This window comes from Neofelis nebulosa, chromosome 17 (genome assembly GCF_028018385.1).
Source record: "Neofelis nebulosa isolate mNeoNeb1 chromosome 17, mNeoNeb1.pri, whole genome shotgun sequence".
NCBI classification, from domain to species: Eukaryota; Metazoa; Chordata; class Mammalia; order Carnivora; family Felidae; genus Neofelis; species Neofelis nebulosa.
Genome location: NC_080798.1, coordinates 1,117,166 through 1,138,534, shown reverse-complemented (window position 1 = coordinate 1,138,534; position 21,369 = coordinate 1,117,166). Strand labels below are relative to the sequence as shown.

Sequence of the window (21,369 nt, the reverse complement as noted above, 5' to 3'; positions counted from 1 at the left end):
TCCTTTATGCCTATGATATTTATTGATATTGTGTATTTCTTTAGAGAACTTGTACATTTTCACTGGAGTTTTTCTTAGATATTTCATGTTTAATGGTAATATATATCATTGAGGTTTTTTTTTTTTATTTTAAGCTGCTTGTGTTATTATACAATCCAATCGATTTTGGTAAATTGGTCTTGTATCAGACATTTTGCAAAAATTCATTTTGCAAAAATTGTCTAAGATTTGTAGAATATTTGATCCTTTGTTGGAAACAAAATCAGGAAATGTATAAATAATGATATTTGATACATTTTCTTGCCTTTTTTACTGGTAAAAGAGTATTCCAATGTTGCATAGAGTTGAAAGTGGCCCTCCACCTCTCAATTTCAAGGAAAAAAACTTTTAAGGATAATTTTTGCTGTGTTTTGTAGAACTTTATGATATCAGGGATGTTCTCTTCCTTCCTAGCTTACTAAATGTCTTTTTTGGTAATGAGCACTGACTTTTATGAGGCACTTTTAATGTACCCAAGAAGATGATTATATTGTATTTTCCTAAATTCTCTTCATGTGGTAAGTTACATCAATATTTTTTTAGTTTAACCCAACTTTTCGTTTAGAAAGTTAACCCCACTTGTTTTGTGATCTATTATTCTCTTTATATGTCACTGAATTTGATTTACAAACTTTGTTTTCCGTGAGATATCCTGATCTGTAGTGTAGTTTTCTTTAATGCACTTATAAAATTTTGTTATCAGGGAGCTGCTGAACTTATTAACTAAAAGGGGAGTGTTCTCACTTTTTTATGCTCTGGGAGAGTCTGTGTAGGATTAGACTTCTTTCTCTCTTAAATGTCTAGTAAAATTCATCCATAAACTCTTCTGAAACTGAATTTTTTTTTAATTATGGCGGTGCTGAAATTAATTATATACCTCTTCTATTTCTAGCTGGCACTCTTCGAGTATCTACCAGTTGGTGAAACAGATCTTCAGATAAACAAGTCAGTACGAATTGAATATCCAAAGTTGAATCTCTCTGAGAATTCTTGTTAAGAATGGCTTTAGATCTCAGAATTTCATGTCAGGGAGAACCATCTAGGAATGTCCCTGGGTCAGAAAACCTAGAGCATAAGCCCAGCCAAGGACCAGCCATTCAGGGGGAAGAGATCTATGAGTTCCCCAACACTCAGCTCAGTTTATTTCAAAACAGTAGTAACTCATGCGCAAGGGAGGAACTACAAAATCTCTACAACTTATTTCACTCATGGCTGCAGCCAGAAAAACACAGCAAGGATGAAATTATTTCTCGTTTGGTCCTGGAACAGTTTATGATCAATGGCCACTGCAGTGACAGGTCCGTGTTGAAAGAGAAATGGAATACAAGTGGCAGAAACATGGAGAAATTCATGGAAAATCTAACTGACGATGGCATGAAACCACCTGGATTAGTGAGTAAAGGGTTTTGACTCCTGGGGTGAGGGGCAGAGGTGTGTAAGGATTAAGTACAACCTGTTGGAGTTGCCTGGAAGTAGAGACAGGAGAGTCATTGTAGACCCACTTACTAGTTCTCACCAAAGAGACGCTTTACCGTTGCTAAGAAAGCAAAAGTGAAAGCAGATGTTTTATAGGCATCTAGTCAGGAGGACATATAAGAGCCACTATCTAAATTGATTAGAGCCAGTGAGATGGTAGGAAGGCTCACTAAGAAGTTGACGACAGAGCAGAAACCTCAAGAATGGGGAGAAGTACCTTAACACAAGCTTGCTCTCCCCTCAGAAAGCCTTAGTATTAGGCTTTTCTCATTGGGAAAGGCACAGTACCAAGAAATTACCATGAAATTTAAGGCCGGCAGACATAAGAGCAGAGCAGTGGGTGTGGCAGCACACAGTAGAGGGATCCTGGGAAACTTGATGAGTGCAGGTCTTCCATGAGATCTATTTCCCCACAGTAATCAGGCTTTGTTTATAGGTCCACGTCCACATGCAGGGACAGGAAGCCCTCTTTTCTGAGAATATGCCCTTAAGAGAAGTCATTGTTCATCTCACCAAACAGTTGTCAGCAGGAACCCCAACAGGAGAGAACATGGGGACACCGTCCTGTACTCCCCAGGATACTTCTCTGGCAACGGGACGAGGTGAGTGGGCAGGCCAAGGTACCGGAGGGATATTCTATGTGGACTTCTTCCTGGCTACAACTTCACTGAGTCACATTTTTCCCCTCACAGGAGACGAAGATAAAGAAAATGGTGGCAACATTGACCAAGTAAATGACGGTATTACTAGTCAAGGCAATGAAATCCCTTCCCTGCTCATTATCCGGGAAGAGGGCTGTCCTAGGCCTGAAGACGACAGTGTTTCTTTGAAGAATCCAGTCAGCTCTGGAAGAACAGGTCTAGCTATCTCCGGGTCCCAGGAGGGGTGCCCAAAAGGACCCCCTTGTCAAGATATCCTTATGGAGGTGGGACCAGGGTTTCTCTCTCAGCCAGTCAAGGTCACCCCTGAGCCTGTTCCTACCCACCAGAATGAGGGAATCTCCACATGTGAGGGACTCCAAGAAAGATCCCATGAAGCCCCCAAACCATATAGATGTGAAAAGTGTCCCAAGATCTTTAGGTATTTCTCTCAGCTAAAAGCCCATCAGAGAAGACACAATAATGAGAGGACATTTATTTGTGCTGAGTGTAACAAAGGCTTCTTCCAAGCATCAGACCTACGCGTGCACCAGATGACTCATGCAAGAGAGAAGCCTTTCACGTGCAGCACGTGTGAAAAGTCCTTCAGCCACAAAACCAACCTCCAGGCTCATGAGAGAATCCACACGGGAGAGAAGCCCTACACGTGTTCCCTTTGCCGGAGAAGCTACCGCCAGTCATCCACCTACCACCGCCACCTGAGGACTCACCAGAAAATGGCCTTCAAAAGTGCTCCTTCCACACCAGAAGCTTCCTCAGCTGCAGCCCCAATGTAATGTACACAAATGTATATGCAAGTATGTATATTTCCATCGTACTTCTCTGTTTGGAAGATAACTCCTAATTTCCTGATCGTATCCTCCATTTCCTGTCTTACTGCATTAAAATATAACTTTAAGGAGGTCAGGGAATTTGTTTGTTCACTGAAGTATTTCTGGTACCTAGAAAAATGGCTGCCACATTTCAAATGACCAATAAGTAATCTGTTGACTTAATTAATAAAGGTGAAATGTTGGTGTTTATTCCTTAAAATCCAGGAACATCCAGCCCTATGACACAAACGGCAGTTCCCAGAGGTCATGTGAGGCTTTTCTTCTGCTCCCCTGTCCTCTATCCACACCCTTCACCTTCAGTGGGCCGCACGTACCTAAAAAGGTGGAGAGCAGAGGTAGAAACTCAGAAATCGAACTGAAGCTTTGAAAGGGAAACTTTATGTTCAAATGATAGATTCCTTTAATTCACTGGGAACATTAACAGCTAAGCTGACCTGATATGATTGGTGATGGAAAGTTGCCGAATGCTCTTTTATTGACGAATCATTACCAAAAAAGTCAACTACTTTGCATTCCTTTCTTCCAGAGATGGAAGGTATGGGGAGGATGGGGAGTCTGTTTGCAGAACTAGTTTGAAAGGGCAGTCTGGGGAGAAGAAAAGATTCCGGGCACAGCTGAGGCAAAAGCACATTTACTGGTTATTTGGAATACACTCGTGAGGCGGTTTCGACCAGGTATTGGGGCTCCATCGCACTGAGAAACCAGAAGGTACATGTAGAAAGGGCTTGAATCATGGAAGGGGGTACTCTGTGGGGTAAACTGTGACATTTCTCTCGGTGCATCTATAGCACAGAAAGCTACGCGGCCACAGATAGTGGTCCGCTGTGTGGGAACCCCATTCACCCATCCTCTTTCCCGGGCTGTCTCCATGGGTCTGCTATTGTCAATATTCTTGCACATACCTCTTGGTGCAAGGGAAAGCTTTTGTTCGGGAAGACCTCTGTGAGGCGGGTTATGAAATAATACAAAATGTATGTGCTGGGGGGTGCCTGGGTTACGTGGCCAACTCTTGATTTCAGCTCATGGTTTCACAGTTCGTAAAATCAAGCCCACTGTCAGGTTCTGTGCTGACAGCGTGGGGCCTGCTCGGGATTCTCTCTCTTTTCCCTTCCCTCTCTGCCCCTCTCCCACTCGGGTGTACATGTTCTCTCTCTCTCTCTCAAAATAAATAAACATTAAAAAAAGAAGAACCTATGTTTAAAAAAAAGAATATTGAAAATATATATGTTTGTCTCTGCCCCCCAGTTCCTGGCACAGAGCTCCTAAAACCCTTGTTATTTATTTTTTGTCTTTAATTTTTAAAATGTTTCCATTTATTTTTGAGAGAGAGCGTGCACATGAGAAGGGGGGAGGGGAAGAGAGAGGGGGGCAGAGGGTCTGAAGCAGGGTCTACACTGACAGCAGAGAGGCCAATGAGGGGTTCGAACTCACGAACCATGAGATCGTGACCTGAGCCCAAGTTGGATACTTAACCGACTGAGTCACCCAGGTGCCCCATCCTTGTAATTTCTTAAGTGATGACAGCACTAGAAGCACCTTTTGTTCTCATATTTGGTCTTTGACCCTGGTTCCTGATACAGAACCCCTAAATCCTGTGGAATTTCCTTGGTGATAGGAGTGTCTTTCATTTCAGTGATGCAACTCCTGAGTAGCTTCAGGATGGGGCGTGGTCACCAAAAAGACCAAGCCATGTGTAGAAGCTTGGAACTTTCTACCCCATCCTCCAGACGTGGAGAGGGGCTAGAGATTGAGTTAATGATCAATCGTGCCACACAAAGTTTGGGGAACTTGGTGAACAGCCACGTGCCAGGAAGCTGGTGCACCCCCAAGTCCATGGGGTCGGGACCTCCTGTGCTGGGGACCCTTCTAGATCTCGCCACAGCCTGGCAGCTTACAGATGCACCAGTACTCACAGAGACTCAAGAGACAGGCATGTCCTAGGGACGCCCAAACAACATACAGGACTGCACGGTCCCCCAGGACCGAGTGTGATGAGGGGGATGGGTGTGAAGAGAGTCTGGCTTCGAGAAAACAACCCATCCCATCTCTGCAGATGTGACGATGCACTGGTGGAAGAACAGAAAGTTGGGTGCACACCTTGGTACAGCCCAGAGTCCCACACAGGCGTGAAGACTCACAGGTGGTCAGGGAGAAACCAGCTGGGGCCTAGAAGTCTTTACACAGAAATGCTTGCCCCCAGGGCCGAGAAGCCTCACTCCAGCTGGGACAGGAAGGTGGGAGAGTTGCGGGCTTTACAGGAGGGGTGGGAACTTTCTAGCGGGTCAGCAGTCATCGTTTGGACTATTTGCAATTTACTAACAATGGTGAGGAGGAGCTATCAGGGCTAAGGTCTCCAGCAAGAGCTACGGGCAGGGAGGTGTGAAGGCGGTTCTCAGTCCTTCAAGGCCTCACAACCTCCACAATACTGACAATGATAACCGGGTGACAGCTCATATGGGGGCACAGAGTGGAAGTGTCACCCAGAAGCCATATTTACGCTTTCTCCCTCCGAGGGGAGAAATCGTTACTGATGGTGGTGAGGGGGCAAGACGGCCCGTGGGGACACCGATGACCTGGAAAGCCTCAGGTGGAAAGCGTCTCAAGCAGGCTCTGCTCCGCCAGCACAGAGCCTGACCAGGGCTGGAACTCGCAACACGTGACATCACGACCTGAGCTGAAATCAAGGGTGTAATGCTTAACCGACGGAGCTGCCCAGGAACCCTCTCTGTGCTTTTAAATTGTGGGTCCAGCTTTGTTTCTACCATTGCTGTGTCCAAGGACCCCAGTCTGGCAACATCATAATGTGCTCTCTGAACCAAATGAACTTCCATAATTTCCATACCACATCTGCCGATTTCTCTCTTTATTTCAATTCATTCTATGATTTCATTTCCAACTTGGTCCTCCAATTTCCCTCTCCCCTTCTTTTATTTTGCTTCACTCTTCTAGTCTGTTACATATCTCATTCCACTCATGATTTCTTCAATGTCTCATTTCAACCTTAAGTGGGTTTATAAAATGTTAGACAAATTCATTCGTGTATAGCTTTGAGGTTTTGATCTGTTACATAACAAAATTCAACTGAGTAAGTTTTAAAGATCTTACTGGCTTTATTCAATGATTCATGAGTCAGGCAGGATCCCATCCAGTAAACAGAAAGGAGCTCCAAGGAGCTGTACAAACTGGAAGACTTTTATAGGCAGAAAGGATAGGACAAGGAAGTTACTAACAAAAAGTAGATTGTTTCAGGCAAGGTGACCTTCCTTTGGGGGACAGTAGAGCTCTATCAGGCAGATTACCTCACTAGTGCCGACCAGGTAATTCCAGATTGACCAGCTTAAGATTCCACACCTGGGAGAGGTTGAAACCAAAATTGAGTTAGGTATTAAGTGTTAGTTTGATGACACGGGCTTAGGACAAGTGACTCTATTTGGGGCTCCTTGTCTCTTTTCTTAACAGTTCCCTCTGGTATACTCACCCACTCCTCCCTTCAACCTTCCAACCCAAGGGAATGGACACTTCTAAATTCATAAGGATCCACAAGACACATTTCACCCTCAGTTATAAATTTATAAATATTTGTAAATATTCAGTAAAATTGGGGCTCCTGGCTGGCTCAGTCAGTTAAGACTACAACTCTTGATCTCGGCTCAGGTCATGATCTCACAGTTCTCAGGATGGAGCCCTGAGTGGGGCTCTGCACTGAAAGCACAGAGCCTGCTTGAGATTCTCTCCCTCTCTCTCTCTGCCCCTCCCCTGCTTGCTCTCTCTCTCTCTCTCTTTCTCTCAAAATAAAGAAATAAACTTTAAAAAACATCAACTCTTTAAAAAAAAATATTCAGTGAAATATCCATTGACTTGCCTTTATCTAACCTGTTTGCTGGATTGATTATTGGTTCCATTTGTTTTAAAAATCTTACTAGTCAGGGGCGCCTGGGTGGCGCAGTCGGTTGAGCGTCCGACTTCAGCCAGGTCACGATCTCGCGGTCCGTGAGTTCGAGCCCCGCGTCAGGCTCTGGGTTGATGGCTCGGAGCCTGGAGCCTGTTTCCGATTCTGTGTCTCCCTCTCTCTCTGCCCCTTCCCCGTTCATGCTCTGTCTCTCTCTGTCCCAAAGGTAAATAAAAAACGTTGAAAAAAAAAAAAATTAAAAAAAAAAAAATAAAAATAAAAAAAAAATAAAAATAAAAAAAATAAAAATCTTACTAGTCAATATGCACAGTATATGGAAGGTCATTGCTAGTGGGATATGTTCTGCCATATTTACAATTCTGTTCCCATGGTTACTTATCAAAAGACACAGTCTCTTTATTTTGGTTATTTATTACATATAATATACTGAAAATAATTGAAATATAAGTTCAAGAAACCCCTAGTGCTTTGTTTCAATTATTTCTAAATTTAATATCCTGGAAAAACATGTTTAAAATGTTACCGAGTCTGGGGTGCCTGGGTGGCTCAGTCGGTTGAGCGTCCAACATCGGCTCAGGTCATGATCTTGCGGTCCGTGAGTTCAAGCCCCGCGTCAGGCTCTGTGCTGACAGCTCAGAGCCTGGAGCCTGTTTCAGATTCTGTGTCTCCCTCTTTCTCTGACCCTCCCCCGTTCATGCTCTGTCTCTCTCTGTCTCAAAAATAAATAAACGTTAAAAAATTTTTTTAAAAAAAGGAAAAAAAAATAAAACATACAATGTTATTTTAACTCTAGTTAGCATTTCTTTGACATTTTTCATGTGTTTATCATTATTTTTCCTCTAAGCATTACCATTCACAGGGCACACCTGGATGGCTTGGTCGGTTTGATGAGGGACCATAAGGCAAGCTGAAGGCCAAGTACAAGCTAGCACAACCCCACCCCCACTCGCAGGTGGGATATGTGTGACATTCCTCAGGCCCTCCTGGCTGCCCAAGAAGAAAGGAAAGAACACAAAACAAACGCTTAAACCGATAGAGTCTTCATCAGTTTACAAATATCTCATCAATGGCCTAATCTCTAGGAACTCCCTACTGTCTTAATGATAATGCTTTGCTAGAGGGGAAAACATTCTTAGCTTGACAATAGCTGGGCTTCCCCCAATCTGTAAATCCTCTTTAGCATATGGAAATACCTTTAAGAAACTCCCTCTTGGCTTTACCTCTCCCAACTCCACAGTATATAAGCACTCTGCACAGTCCCAGTGCAGCTCTTCTGGCCCACGGGTCCTGTCCCCGTGTTTTAATAAAATCACCTTTTTGCACCAAGGACGTTTTCAAGAATTCTTTCTTGGCCATCGGCTCTGAGCCCCACCATCACCCCCAAACCCCATCAGGTTGAGCCTCTGATTTTTTTTTAAGTTTGTTTCTTTATTGGGGGGTGGGGAAAGGAGAGAGAGAGAGAGAGAGAGAGAGAGAGAGAGAGAGAGAGAGAGAGAGAGAATCCCAAGCAGGCTCCACTCAGTGCACAGCCTGATACTGGGCTCAATCCCACAACTTTAAGATCACCACCTGAGCTACTATCAAGAGTCAGACACTTAACTGACTGAGCCACCCAGGCACCCCAAGCCTCTGACTCTTGATTTCAGCTCAGGTCATTCGTTATTCCTAGGATTGTGGGATCCAGCCCTGAGTTGGGCTCTATTCTGGGCGTGGAGACTGCTTAAGATTCTCTCTCTTCCTCTACCCCTCTCCCCTGCTCACACTCTTGCTCACTCTCTCTCTCTCAAAAAAAAAAAAAAAAGAAAAGAAAGAAAAAGAAAAAGAAAAAAGATTTACCATCCACATACATTGCCAGTCTTATTTGGTGTTTTACCAATGTGATTAGTTACAGCTCTGAGATAACACAGTCTGTTATGACCTCTCACACATACATTTTATTTATTTATTTTGAGAGAGAGTGAGAGAGAGAGAGAGACCGAGAGAGAGAGAGAGAGAGAGCATGAGGAGGGCAGGGGCAGAGAGAGAGGGAGAGAGAATCCCAAGCAGGTTCCACACTGTCAGCGCAAGGAACCCAACAAGTGGCTCTATCTCACAAGCAGTGAGATAATGACCTTGGCAGAAATCAAGAGTGGGATGTGTAATGACTGAGCTACCCAGGTGATCTCACACATAATTTTTTTTACATTTTTATTTTTAATTTGTTTTTGTTATGTTTTGTTATATTCCACTTTTAAGCATATTTTTACTTTTATGGATTTGAATATGCCAATTATTATTATGTCTTCCTATTCACACTTAGAAAAATTTTAATGTTTATTTTTGAGAGAGAGAGAAAGACTATGAGCAGGGAGGGGCAGAGAGAGAGGGAGACACAGAATCCGAAGCAGGCTCCAGGCTGGGCTGTCAGCACAGAGCCCAACTCAGGCCCAAACTCATGAGCCTTGAGATTATGACCTGAGCCAAAGTTGGAAGCTTAACTGACTGAGTCACCCAGGTGCCCCTATTCCTATTCACACTTACTGATGATTTGTCCAGTCCAAGATTATAAAAACCTACTATAATACATTTATATTGGAGATTTGTTTTTCCTCACATTTGAATCATTATTTACTAGTTCTAAGAGCTAAAAATGTTTCTACTTTATATTAAGCTCTAAGATGGGAGCTGAAATTTTCCTTTAATGTTTTCAGTGAAATCTCCAAATATTGTAATACTCTTATGAAAAAAAATTTTCCCCAACTAATTAATAACTGATATCAATTCCTGATTTGATATCTGATATCTGATATCAATTCCTAGTGCCCCTCCATTTCTTTTTAAAACTTTTTTTAAGTTATTTATTTATTTATTTAGTTGAGAGAGAGAGAGAGAGCGAGCAGTGGGAGACTAAGGAGGGGCACAGAAGATCCGAAGCAGGTTCTGTGCTGACAGCACTGAGACTGTTACAGGGCTGGAACCCAGGAACCATGAGATCATGACCTGAGATGAAGCCAAATGCTTAACCGACTGAGCCACCCAGATGCCCCCCTCTATTTCTTAATTGTATTGAAATTTAACCCATGGTCTAATAGATATATAAAAGGGAATATATATTTTTCTAAAGTTCTGATAGTTCCTCCAAACCTCCTCTATACTCAGTCTCAACATCTCAGCCAAGAGCAAATCCATCCTTCTGGCTGCTTGGGACAAAATTTTTGAGTCATCCCATCTCCTGTTGTATTGTGACCCAATGAGGATGCTCTTTGAGAGTGAGCTGGAAAGGAGAGTGAGGAAGAACAAACCAGTCTCTATCCCTTTGTAGGACCTGGGTTGGATTCTGCTCAGGCTGTGCCACCCGTTCTGGTTGGCCCCTCTGACCACTAGTTCCTGTGGCTGCAGTGGCACTGATACATCGGGGCAGGCAAGTGGAGGGTTTCCAGGGCCATCTTCCACTAGACCCCCAACCCTACCCTCATGTATTTAGTGTCCTAATATAGAGGAGGGTTTTTCCTGGAAACTTCATCTTCCTCTAACCATTATGTTAAGTCTGAGGGCCCTGGAGGGTCTCTCCCAACCTAAAGTCCTGAATCCAGGCCAGAGATCATATGCTAAGTTCCCAGTGAGGAGTCCAATGGGACACAGTGTGGAAGTATGAAGTGCAGTTTCTCCCAATCCCACTGTCCCTGTGTCATCTGCATGGAGGGAACCGCAGAGAAGCGCACAGCTGCAGAGATCAGAGACCTCAGTGTGCAATCCACCTGAGCCCTTCACCAGGGCTGTGACCTGAAGCAGGTCCCCTCACTGCCCTTGCTGTCTATTTTATTGGGAATGCTAGCAATCTCCCTCCCTGGGTGTCATATTGTAAACTAGGAGAGTTCTCGGGCCCTAAAACCTCATGCACCAGCTGGTGCCGGGCTCTTGACTTCCTGGCAAGAAAGAATTCAAGGGTGAGTCAGAGTAAACAACAGAAAAAGTTTTATTGCAAGGTGAAAAGTACCACCTCAAGGACGAGGGAGAGCATGTGCAGTCAGGAGGACCGGAGTCCCACCGGGTGTATATGGGGCTCTGATTCTGAAAGGTGGTTATAATTTGGGCACTAAATATTCAAGTGAGGTTCTGGGAATATGCGTGGATTTCCAAAAACTCTACGTATCATTGCACGTACTCTAAGGTAACAATTATGCGCAGGCACAGCCTGATTTCAATATGACTAGGTCTTTGTACACAGGCGAGCCAGGGCTGGTGCAGCAACTTCACTTAGTCAAAAGCAGTTGGATTTGAAATTGCACCAAACCAGTACATGACAATCCATTTCTCTGGTTAAGGCAATTAGTTAATTTTGGAAAGTGCATCCATTAAACTGTTTGGCCATGATAATTGCAGAAATGAGGTGTCCTTTTGGATGTAAATACCCAAGAGGCCCTGTGTTTTCTCTCATTGTGGCGCTAATCACTGTCAAGATTTGAATGTTTTATTCATTTGTTGTCCACATGGCCACTCCTGAAGTTTATTCCAGATTCACTGCATTATCCCCTCCTCTTAGAGCCCTTTCTGGGTTGCCCAATCTAAAGTTGCCCCAAATCCTAGTGTCTTCCCTCTGCTTTTTGTTTTCAGGGTCCCTAGGGCTCTTTGACATTCTCTTCACCATTTGTGTAGTTCTTTTGTGGAGCTCTGACTCCACCAGTGGAACTAGAGGTCCTCTTCCCATCACTCCACAAAATCACTCAACATGAAATTATTTTGAACTAAGGCAATTAAGAAGCAGCAAAAACGAGAGGGGGGCCTGGATGGCTCACTTGGGCTTCTGACTCTTGATTTCAGCTCTGGTCATGATCTCGTGGTTCATGAGATTGAGCCCTGAGCCCCCTGTGGGGATCTGCGCTGACATCGAGTGCAGTGCAACTGGAGGAGAACCACGGGTATCTGAACTCTGATTTAACTGTTGGTAATAAGGTTGAAGCAAGGAACATGGAGGGAGGCCTTCATAATAGGACTCAAGGCTGCCTCTGTCAGCGGGGACCATAATAGTCTGGGATCCTCTTTCAAACTGCCAAGCATTTTCTGGGCCACATATGCTGAGTAACAAGTACAGAGGCCAAGAAGATGACTATGGTAATGGGTAGGATGGGGCTGTAGTGTGGCAGCACAGTTGTGAGACATGTGGCAAAAAGAGTGATGTGCACATGGAGAGGGAGTGTGGAACGCATGACCCCAGGGCCTTCATAAGAGTAAGACTGAGCCATGTATGGTAGTGTCTCGTAGAAGTGATCTGAGCAACTTCATGGTCATGGGTTGTTGTGGCCATGCATGGCAGGTCAAGAGCTTAGGGGCTGTCTGCTCACGTGCCTATTGTTCAGGGGTAATACAACGAACAGTGGGACCATTATGAGACAGTGAATTGAAATAGGATAATGTTTATTAGCTTCCACTGGTCATGCACACATCTTTCATCTCAAAGACTCCATGGAACAACTTGTTTATTTTCCTTGTAGCCCTCGAAACATCAGCAACGATGTATTAGGCTCCGGGAGCAGGCTGAGCTTCCCTGGGTGTGAAAATTGTGTCCAGACACTTAGGTGATCAGCGGCAGAGAGCCCTATGCAAATATACGATTACATTCTCTCAAAGGAGAAGAGAAGCCGACCAGAATATGCCTTTTCCCTTAGGCCCTCCAAGCAGAGACCTTGGTGGCTCTTTCCCTAAGAGGCCCTTTGATCCGCGGCCTCGGAATTGTGGAGACTACTTTACCCAGAAAGCCCAGAGCCTAAGCGGCAGCGTCGCTCTCCAATGAGAGCTTCAATACAGGAGACTTCCCGTGTAGCCCGTTCGGCGGGGCGGGACTTCCGGCTGTCGCTGAGGGCGGCCATGTTGGCACTCTTAGTTTTGCTCACCTGGTAACAGGTTCCGGAGTTCCGCTTCCACAGTGACATAACCGGACCAAGAAGGTGCGAGAGGAGGCGCCAACCCTGCTGAACCGTTAGGGGTTGGGGTCGCCACTTCTCCCGAGCTACCCCGACCCGAGAGGGACAGGGACCGCCCGCCCGGGTGACCACCGCCCACCCACAGAGTCCGATGGCGGTGGCCGCGCCCAGGGACCCGGCTGAGGTAACCGCGCGGCCCCAAGGGCCCTCCCCGCCCTCCCCCACCCAGACCCTCGAGGCCCGAACGCGGGGCGCCTGCTCGCGTCCCTGCGGCCCAGGTCCGGTGTCCGGGCCGGGAAGGCACTCGCGGCCAGGGGCCCGGTGTCTCAGCGCCGGCGTGACGGGGTGCGGGAGGGGGCTGCAGGGGAGGGACGCGTGGTGAGGGGCGATGCAGAGCACTGAGGCACAGAGGCTGAACTGCCAGCCGAGTCGAGTCGTAGTCTTCAGGGCCGGCAAGAGTTCGGGGAGCCTCGATCCCTGGAACCCGCCGTGGCCTCCCGCGTCCAAGACTGGACACGCCCCCATTTCCCGGGGCTGCAGGGGCGTTTTTGGAACCTACACGAACAGGTGGGCGGGGCCCCAGTCCCTGATTGGCCCCGAACCCCTTATCCTGGATTGTTGTGTCCCCTGGACTCTTAGGTGCCATTCCGCAAGTTAGGGATCTGGAGACCCTGGAGAAACCCCAGGCCCATGCCAGGAGTTACATGAAGGTGTTTCCGTTTGTGGTAATTGGTGTGGGGACGGTTGTCCCAGGACCTGGTAGCGAGGTGTGCACACGCTGGAGTTAACACCCAGCCGGAACTATTCAGGAAACGAACGGTCCCTTTGTTTCGGTTGGGAACAAGGAGCAGGGGCACAGGAGTCAGGACCGGAACGACTGCCTGAGAAGTTGGGTGCCTCTTGTGGTGGGAATGGGAAGCTTGGATGTGAGCAGGGACGTGACATTACCAAGGGCCTCATGGGATCCACCCCGCTATAGCATGAAGTGTAGACTGCGAGTTCAGGGAGGAGGCTACTGTCATAGTCTCGGTGAGGGTTATTGGACCAGGGCCCTGGCTTACAGGTCGTTGGAGTCGGGATGTGTGTTTCAAGTGACAACTCTATTTTCTAATGTTTCACCCTGTCACGGGGTGAAACAAGGATTCAGGGATACTTCCAGGGTTTTGTTCACATGGACATGGGGATGAGGCTGTCAATGGAGATGAGGAAGTTGGTAGTTTGAGTGATGTGTGGGCAGGAGATGTTTTGGGAGCACTGAGTGGACGCATTAAGTAGGCAGCCAACACACAGCACCGGAAATCTGGGGGGCGGGGGGTTCATAAGGGAGACCTCTAAAAATATCGTGGCTGCTGTGTGGCCCCAGGCGAGTGAGCTGGGGGTCACATCTGTGAGGAGCAGTCTTCTGGTTATGCAGGTAAAGCGATTATGGTGCCAGGAAGAAGGGGGGAGAAAGGGAGTTCGGGCTCGATACTTGGGTGATGGTGTGACTTGAGAGATGAGGGATGTAATGGCCATGAAGGGAGAGTGTGTGGGGACAGGATGCGCGGGCAGGTGGCCACGGTTTCTGGCAGAAGAGTAGACGCGAGAGGGATGCAGAGGCTGAGGAGTGACAAGAGCAAGAGGACGACAGTCAGGCCTGAGCCTGTGGAGCTTCTCCACTCTGCGAACTCTGCCAGGATGTGTGAGGACTTTGGTGCAGCTGGGGCGAGGGGGGAGTGTTCGTTCATGCTGGAGGGTAAGGTTGCCTGTGACCTGCTGACCTGGTCACCTGTGACGGACACTAGGTCCTGCCGGTCTGAGGCAGGGTGGGCTGCCCAGAAGGATCTTGGGGCTGCCACCACTAGTGGAAACCACGGCAGGTCTAGAGTGGCGTTGGATCCTGTTTGTCTCTACCGAGCACACTCTGGAAGCTGGTGCTCACTGTGGTGTGAGGCCTAGAGCGAAGACCCCTGTGATGCCCTATCTCTGTGTGTGCTGAAAGGCGGAGGGACTCACTTGGCCTGAGGGGAAGTTCTCCTCCTCCCTCTTCTGCTGCCGGTGAGGTTTCCGGGCCACACAGCCTTCTCCTCGAAGGTGCGTGTGCTGCTTAGCCCTTCGTGTGGGTTTCAGTTCCCTGCCAGCCCGTGGAGTGACTCAGACGGGCCGATAACGTCCTCTGACAGTGCAGGAGACACCCCACCCTCTCTGTCCAATGAAGCCTGCATCCTCCGGCTCCTGGTTGTTCGCTCTTTTTTCTTTTTTAAGTTTTTTTTAACGTTTTTTATTTATTTTTGAGACAGGGAGGGACAGAGCATGAACAGGGGAGGGTCAGAGAGAGGGAGACACAGAATCTGAAACCGGCTCCAGACTCTGAGCTGTCAGCACAGAGCCCGACGCGGGGCTCGAACTCAGGGACCGCGAGATCATGACCTGAGCCGAAGTCGGCCGCTCACCTGACTGAGCCACCCAGGCGCCCCATGTTCGCTCTTTCAGAACACAACAACCACGCTCTGGGCCCATCTGGGTGCAGTGTCCTCCTCTCCCAGGCGGTGAATACCTGTGGGTAATAAAGTGCTGTCCGTCTCCTCTGTACGGGGTCGGGTGCCGTGTGTTTAGTCATCCCATTGCCCTAAGATGGGACGCCCGCCCTCACCAGTGGGGTGAAGAGGAAGTGATTACAATACAAGTCACATATGGGGAGGCCGGAGACCTTTCTACAGCGTGGGACAGTGAGGCGGTGTTGACCATAGGCATGTGGTTGTGAGATCCAGTTTCCAGGATTGTGTGTAGTTAGGGAGGGAATGTGCCTGATGGCCTGGGGACCTGGTATTGAGACTTATGTGACCGTGGCCACCACAGAAGAATGGCCTGGTATGAGTGGGTGGATCCTCTGTGCCAGGTCCACAACTTGGGTACGTACTTGTCCACGAGCCTCTTGTGTCGGCAGAACCCTGTGATCAGTGGGCCCATGAGGAGGGAAGAGGGCCGTGGCTCCCAGCACTGGGGCCTGGTTTCTCCTCTGAGTTGGGAGAATGGGGGAGGATGGGCATGGATTAGGGGTGGGTGGGGGAAGGGATTGTGGATCTTGGGAAAGGTTCATCTGTCCCCATCATGCCAGGGCAGGGTGACCTTTGAAGACGTGGCCGTGTACTTCTCCGGGGAGGAATGGGGCCTCCTGGACGAGGCTCAGAGATGTCTGTACCAGGATGTGATGCTGGAGACCTTGGCACATATAACCTCCTTGGGTAAGACCCTCAAACCCACCCCTGTGCCCTGGGCTAGTCTCTGCCCTCCCCATGTCCCCAGCAGCAATCTGTCTTTACTTTGGGACCACGAGCACTGCTTCCTTCCCCAGTTCCCTGGGTGGGTGCTGTAGTAGGTAAGGCTGGGGTCTGTGCACTGCCCTCCTTCCTGGAGTGGGACCGGCTTTCGTGCTGACGTGCAGGGAAGAGGGTGGAGTCTTGCGGTGGACCTAACGGACACCAGCTTCACTACCCTCTTCCTGCCTGGGTGACTTCGTCCACGTGCAAGGCATCTGCATGCTCCAGGTCAGCTGCCTTCTCTAGCTGACGCTTCGCCGTGCCTGCCTGTGCCCGCAATTGCTTTCTCCGCCAGAGTTACTGCTTCCACGGACCATGGGCTGTTCTCACGAGACCCCCTTCCAGAGTTGTCCGGGGACTCTTTAGTTCTCTTTCCCATAGGCTGTCATGCGCTGGGCTGTTCTAGGCTGCTGGTGGCCACTCATCTGTCCGCTCCTTCTCCTTAGTACCTGTATCACGAAGGTGCCATATCCTTGCTCGTGGTGGGAGTGGGGCTGGATCGGGGAGCCTGTGGTGGTTCACAGTAGGTCCGGTGACCCACCCACAGGATGGCTCAGAGGCAGCCAGGCCCTGCAGAGTGGCGCCTGGAGGAAGACGACGTCAGTGTTGGGTTCAGATTGCCCCCAAAGCCTATTCTCTTTGACTAGTACTTTGAAGCCAGTGGCCGTACTTCATTTCTGTCCTTCCTTGCCCTTTTATGGCTCTTTGCCGAATGTCATCCCTGTTACTTGTCAGTTCTACTCTAACTTCCAGCCCGGGGTGAGCGTCACAGCTCTGGGCTCCATATGGCACCGGTTTTTCTCACCACTCCACCTGCAGCACTCTGCACAGTGGCCGCTGTGTATTCTGTCATGAGGTGTGGCCGTGTTCTTAAGCCGTCCCTGAACTCCACCTGCCCTGTCACAGTCCTGTTTCCTTGAGCCTTGACACACCCTTCTGCACGGCATTGGTGTCATCACGATAAGTTCCTTTGGAAAGTTGTTTGCAGAGGACTGAATTGTAGACCTTTTGCCTCCTCTCTGTCCCGCCACATGCCTGGCCTTCATCTCAGAAGGCCTCTCTCATTCAGTGTTCTTTGTACCCCACTACTGCTGAGCAGCCCCATCCTCAACCTCAGCCAACTCTGTGGTCCTGCAGACAGGCCCGTGCATGGGTTCCCGGGTTTGTTGGCCACACATTCGTAGCTCGTGTACTAGCCTCCCTCCCGTCAAAGTCAGCCCGCGCTTCACCAGCATTTCCTGCTTTCAGGCTGCTGGCATGGAGCAGGGGACGAGGAGGCACCCGAGCAGAGCGTTTCTGTACAAGGAGTGTCACGGGGCAGGACTTCCAAGGCGGCTGTGGCCTCCCAGAAGGCCCCCCCTCGTGAGGTGTGTGTCCCGGACTTGGGGGAACTTTTACAGTCGACCGAGCACCACGCGACACCTGGTGGACAGAAAGTGCACAAGATGGGGGCGTGTGACACACAGGTGTATTTCGACACAGACCTGGGGCACCAGCAGCAGCGCACTGGAGAGAAATGCTTCGGGAGCAACAGGGGCGGAGCCTCTTCTTGGAAGGACTACACATTCTGTGTGTCCGGGAAGCCCTTTTCCTGTGGCGAGGTTGTGAGGGACTTGTTGACGAGCTCGAGATTCCTCCAGGATCGGGCCACACACACCAGGGAGAAGTCAGACAGGAGAGCTGAGTGCGGGGCGGCCTCTCACGGAAGGAGAACTCCGTGCACCTCGGGAGAGGGCGCCAAGGACCTCACTTGCAGACACACCCTTGTTCGTCACCAGAGACACCTCAGCAGAGAAAGATGCTTCATGTGCAGTGAATGTGGGAAATCTTTTAGCAAAAGCTACAGCCTCAGTGACCACTGGAGAGTGCACACTGGGGAAAAGCCTTATGAGTGTGGGCAATGTGGGAAGTCCTTTAGGCAAAGCTCCAGCCTCATTCAACACCGGAGGGTTCACACTGGAGCAAGGCCTCACGAGTGTGACGAATGTGGGAAATTATTTAGCAACAAGTCCAACCTCATTAAACATCGGAGAATTCACACTGGAGAACGGCCGTACGAGTGCAGCGAATGCGGGAAGTCCTTCAGCGAAAGCTCTGCGCTCCTTCAGCACCGGAGTGTGCACACTGGAGAGAGGCCTTATGAGTGCAGCGAATGCGGGAAGTTCTTTACCTACCACTCCAGCCTCATAAAACACCAGAGAGTTCACTCAGGATCAAGGCCCTACGAGTGCAGCGAATGCGGAAAATCCTTTACTCAGAATTCCAGCCTCATCGAACACCGAAGAGTCCACAGCGGAGAAAGGCCTTATAAGTGCAGCGAATGTGAGAAATCCTTTAGCCAAAGCTCTGCGCTTCTTCAACATCGGAGAGTTCACACTGGAGAGAGGCCTTATGAGTGCAGCGAATGTGGGAAATTCTTTACTTACAGTTCCAGTCTCCTAAAACACCAGAGAGTACACACTGGATCGAGGCCTTACGAGTGCGCTGAATGTGGAAAATCCTTTACTCAGAACTCTAGCCTCATTAAACACAGGAGAGTTCACACTGGAGAAAGGCCTTATGAGTGCAGCGAATGTGGGAAGTCCTTTAGCCATAGCTCCAGCCTCATTAAGCACCGGAAAGTGCACACCGGGTAAGGGCTTGAGGAGTACGGTGAATTTGGGAAACGTTTACCCGTGTCTTCCATTTCCGTGACCGTTCAAATATTCACACCAGAAGAAAGGCTTTATGAGTTTTGAAGGTGGGAAATATTTACGTCCGTGTCCAAGCTCCTAGAACATCACAATGTCCCATCAGATGAAGGCCCGGGAATGTGGCCGATGGGAGAAGGGGCTGACTGAAGTCTAGCCTCGGTGCACTCCAGAGAACTCACACTGAAGAATGGCCTTAGAAATGCAGTGACTGTGAGAAAGCCTTCAGCCAAAGGACTTAGCTCATCGGAGATGACAAATTTCAAATGGGAGACCTACCTGAAATGTGCAGGTATACAGCATTTAGGTGTTCAGTGTGACAGCGCTGGAGGAGAGCCTTTCGGAAGGTGCCATTTGCCTGTGTTGAACCTCATACATCTAAACATCCACAGGAACCCCAGGCATGTGGCAGCTGCAGTGCACTTTGTTAACCTGCCCAGGGCCATGCTCCAATGTCAGGGCAGGTCCCAGATGACCATGAACTGCCCCAGCATTGCTCCTTCCCCACTTCTCCTCTCTGAGGAGGTAGGGCATGGATCTCACCCAGTTTTGGCCTAGAGGACTGTTGGTGCATTGAAAAGGTGGACTGCATGTCTCAGGGCTGTTATTGTCCTCGTGACTCTAGAGATGGAAATCCCAGCCTCCCAAGTCACCAACCCAGCAGTCACCCTCCCATTGCTCTTGTTTGTACCATAATAAAGGTCTTACTGTTAAATCACTGTTAATCGTGGGGATTCCATTCACTGTGTGCGTGTATGAAGTTAACTGTGTTTGCTAGCATGAGCATGTGAACAGATTCGTGTGCCTTAGAAGGGACAGTGTGACGGCAGAAGATAGCTCTCCAGTCAGAGTTTAGTTTGTATGGCTGCTTGAAGACTTTCAGGGAAGGCTGAAAGGCTCTGTGATCCTAATTTATACTTGGATGCCAGGGTATTTTGTAGGGTCAGAGTTTCAATCCGAAGAGTGGCAGTTGTTGGCTGTTAGGACAACCTGCAGGGCTTCTAAGCAACATAAAGTTGTTGTCTTGTTCACAAGGGATATTGATGGTATAGTGAGTGCCCGGTGCTCTTGAAGGAAATCTATTCCCCAGGCCTGGCAGCACAGCCACAGGCCTTGATGTCCTGAATTCTGTAGGTAGCATCACTGGTTTTAAGACTATGAGGGCCATGGGCATGATCACTGTGACACAAATTGGATTAATAGAGAGTGCAGGAGACCAACAAACTGGAGTGATCCTCTCTGAAAAGGGCACCCACAGTATTTAGGCACTATGACCTTGAAGGATGAGCAGGTACAGAAAATCTCAGGACCTCCAGAAGGGTCTGTCTTGTGGAGCTGAGGGCCTGTCAGAAAAAATAATCTCAAGGTTTTGTGGATTCCTGTGTCCCCTCTGGGCTGTTCAGCAAAGTCTGTTATAGATGGCAGCAAAATGAGGACAGAGACAGGAGAGAGCTCTTAGTTCAACAGTGAGGCCTTTTTGACCCAGCCAGTGTCTTTGTTGAATGACACGGAAACACCTTCATTGCTCACCTAATGTTCCTGCCGCTGACACCTATGTCTTCTGATGAGGACACACATGGTGGAGTCAGTATGGTGGCCCAACTTGATATCTGAAGTGTAGGCAATCCAGACTTTTTTTTCCTTTTCTTTCCTCTACTTTATTTTATTTTTTTAATTTAATTTTTATTTTTAAAAACTTACATCCAAATTAGTTAGCACATAGTGCAACAATGATTTCAGGAGTGGATTCCTTAGTGCCCCTTACCCATCTAGCCCATCCCCCCTCCCACAACCTCTCCAGCAACCCTCAGTTTGTTCTCCATATTTAGGAGTCTCTTCTGTTTTGCCCCCCTCCCTGTTTTTATATTATTGTTGTTTCCCTTCCCTTATGTTCATGTGTTTTGTCTCTTAAAGTTCTCATATGAGTGAACTCATATGATTTTTGTCTTTCTGACTAATTTCACTTACCATAATACCTTCCAGTTTCATCCACGTAGTTGCAAATGGCAAGATTTCATTCCTTTTGATTGCCAAGTAATACTCCATTGTATATATACACCACATCTTCTTTATCCACTCATCCGTCGATGGACATTTGGGCTCTTTCCATACTTTGGCTGTTGTTGATAGTGATGCTATAAACCATGGGGTGTATGTGCCCCTTCGAAACAGCACACCCGTATCCCGTGGATAAATGCCTAGTAGGGCAATTGCTGGGTCACAGGGTAGTTCTATTTTTAGTTTTTTGAGGAACCTCCATACTGTTTTCCAGAGTGGCTGCACCCGTTTGCATTCCCACCAGCAGTGTAAAAGAGATCCTCTCTCTCTGCATCCTCGCCAGCATCTGTCGTTGCCTGAGTTGTTAATGTTAGCCATTCTGACAGGTGTGAGGTGGTATCTCATGGTGGTTTTGCTTTGTATTTCCCTGATGATGAGTGATGTTGAGCATTTTTTTCATGTGTCGGTTGGCCATCTGGATGTCTTCCTTGGAGAAGTGTCTATTCATGTCTTTAGCCCATTTCTTCACTGGATTACTTGTTTTTTGGGTGTTGAGTTTGATAAG

General features: G+C 48.1%; 4 protein-coding genes across 8 annotated transcripts in view; 3 read left to right on the top strand and 1 right to left on the bottom strand.

The window, feature by feature from the left end:
- Positions 1-1,044, top strand: part of LOC131499685 (zinc finger protein 211-like) — a 34,042-nt gene extending 32,998 nt beyond the window's left edge. Inside the window, exon 5 of the mRNA XM_058707845.1 lies at positions 932-1,044. Within this exon, the coding sequence (XP_058563828.1) occupies positions 932-963 (32 nt within the window). The 3' untranslated portion in view covers positions 964-1,044. The remainder of the gene's footprint in view (positions 1-931) is intronic.
- On the top strand, positions 1,039-6,791 carry LOC131499687 (zinc finger and SCAN domain-containing protein 4-like). 2 transcript variants are annotated; one of them, XM_058707851.1, is made up of 3 exons: positions 1,039-1,431; positions 2,036-2,117; positions 2,208-6,791. In XM_058707851.1, exons 1-3 carry the CDS (start codon positions 1,039-1,041, stop codon positions 2,948-2,950), a joined length of 1,218 nt encoding a protein of 405 aa, XP_058563834.1. In that variant the 3' UTR covers positions 2,951-6,791. The 2 variants fall into 2 exon arrangements, with proteins under 2 accessions (XP_058563834.1, XP_058563833.1); XM_058707850.1 differs by having other exon boundaries at positions 1,952-2,117.
- On the bottom strand, positions 6,265-14,638 carry LOC131499690 (uncharacterized). Of its 2 annotated transcripts, none has more exons than XM_058707859.1 (2): positions 12,788-14,638; positions 6,265-6,358 (listed from the first exon to the last, which is right to left on the bottom strand). In XM_058707859.1, the coding sequence occupies exons 1-2, from the start codon at positions 13,340-13,342 to the stop codon at positions 6,311-6,313; spliced, it is 603 nt and encodes a 200-aa protein (XP_058563842.1). In that variant the 5' UTR covers positions 13,343-14,638; the 3' UTR covers positions 6,265-6,310. The 2 variants fall into 2 exon arrangements, with proteins under 2 accessions (XP_058563842.1, XP_058563844.1); XM_058707861.1 differs by lacking the exon at positions 6,265-6,358 and adding an exon at positions 12,295-12,492 and having other exon boundaries at positions 12,788-13,516.
- On the top strand, positions 12,761-19,521 carry LOC131499686 (zinc finger protein 154-like). Of its 3 annotated transcripts, none has more exons than XM_058707849.1 (3): positions 12,761-12,841; positions 15,915-16,041; positions 17,365-19,521. In XM_058707849.1, the coding sequence occupies exons 2-3, from the start codon at positions 16,008-16,010 to the stop codon at positions 18,750-18,752; spliced, it is 1,422 nt and encodes a 473-aa protein (XP_058563832.1). In that variant the 5' UTR covers positions 12,761-12,841; positions 15,915-16,007; the 3' UTR covers positions 18,753-19,521. The 3 variants fall into 3 exon arrangements, with proteins under 3 accessions (XP_058563832.1, XP_058563830.1, XP_058563831.1); XM_058707847.1 differs by lacking the exon at positions 12,761-12,841 and adding an exon at positions 12,874-13,001; XM_058707848.1 differs by lacking the exon at positions 12,761-12,841 and adding an exon at positions 12,888-13,001 and having other exon boundaries at positions 15,920-16,041.
- Positions 19,522-21,369: the final 1,848 nt, after the last annotated feature.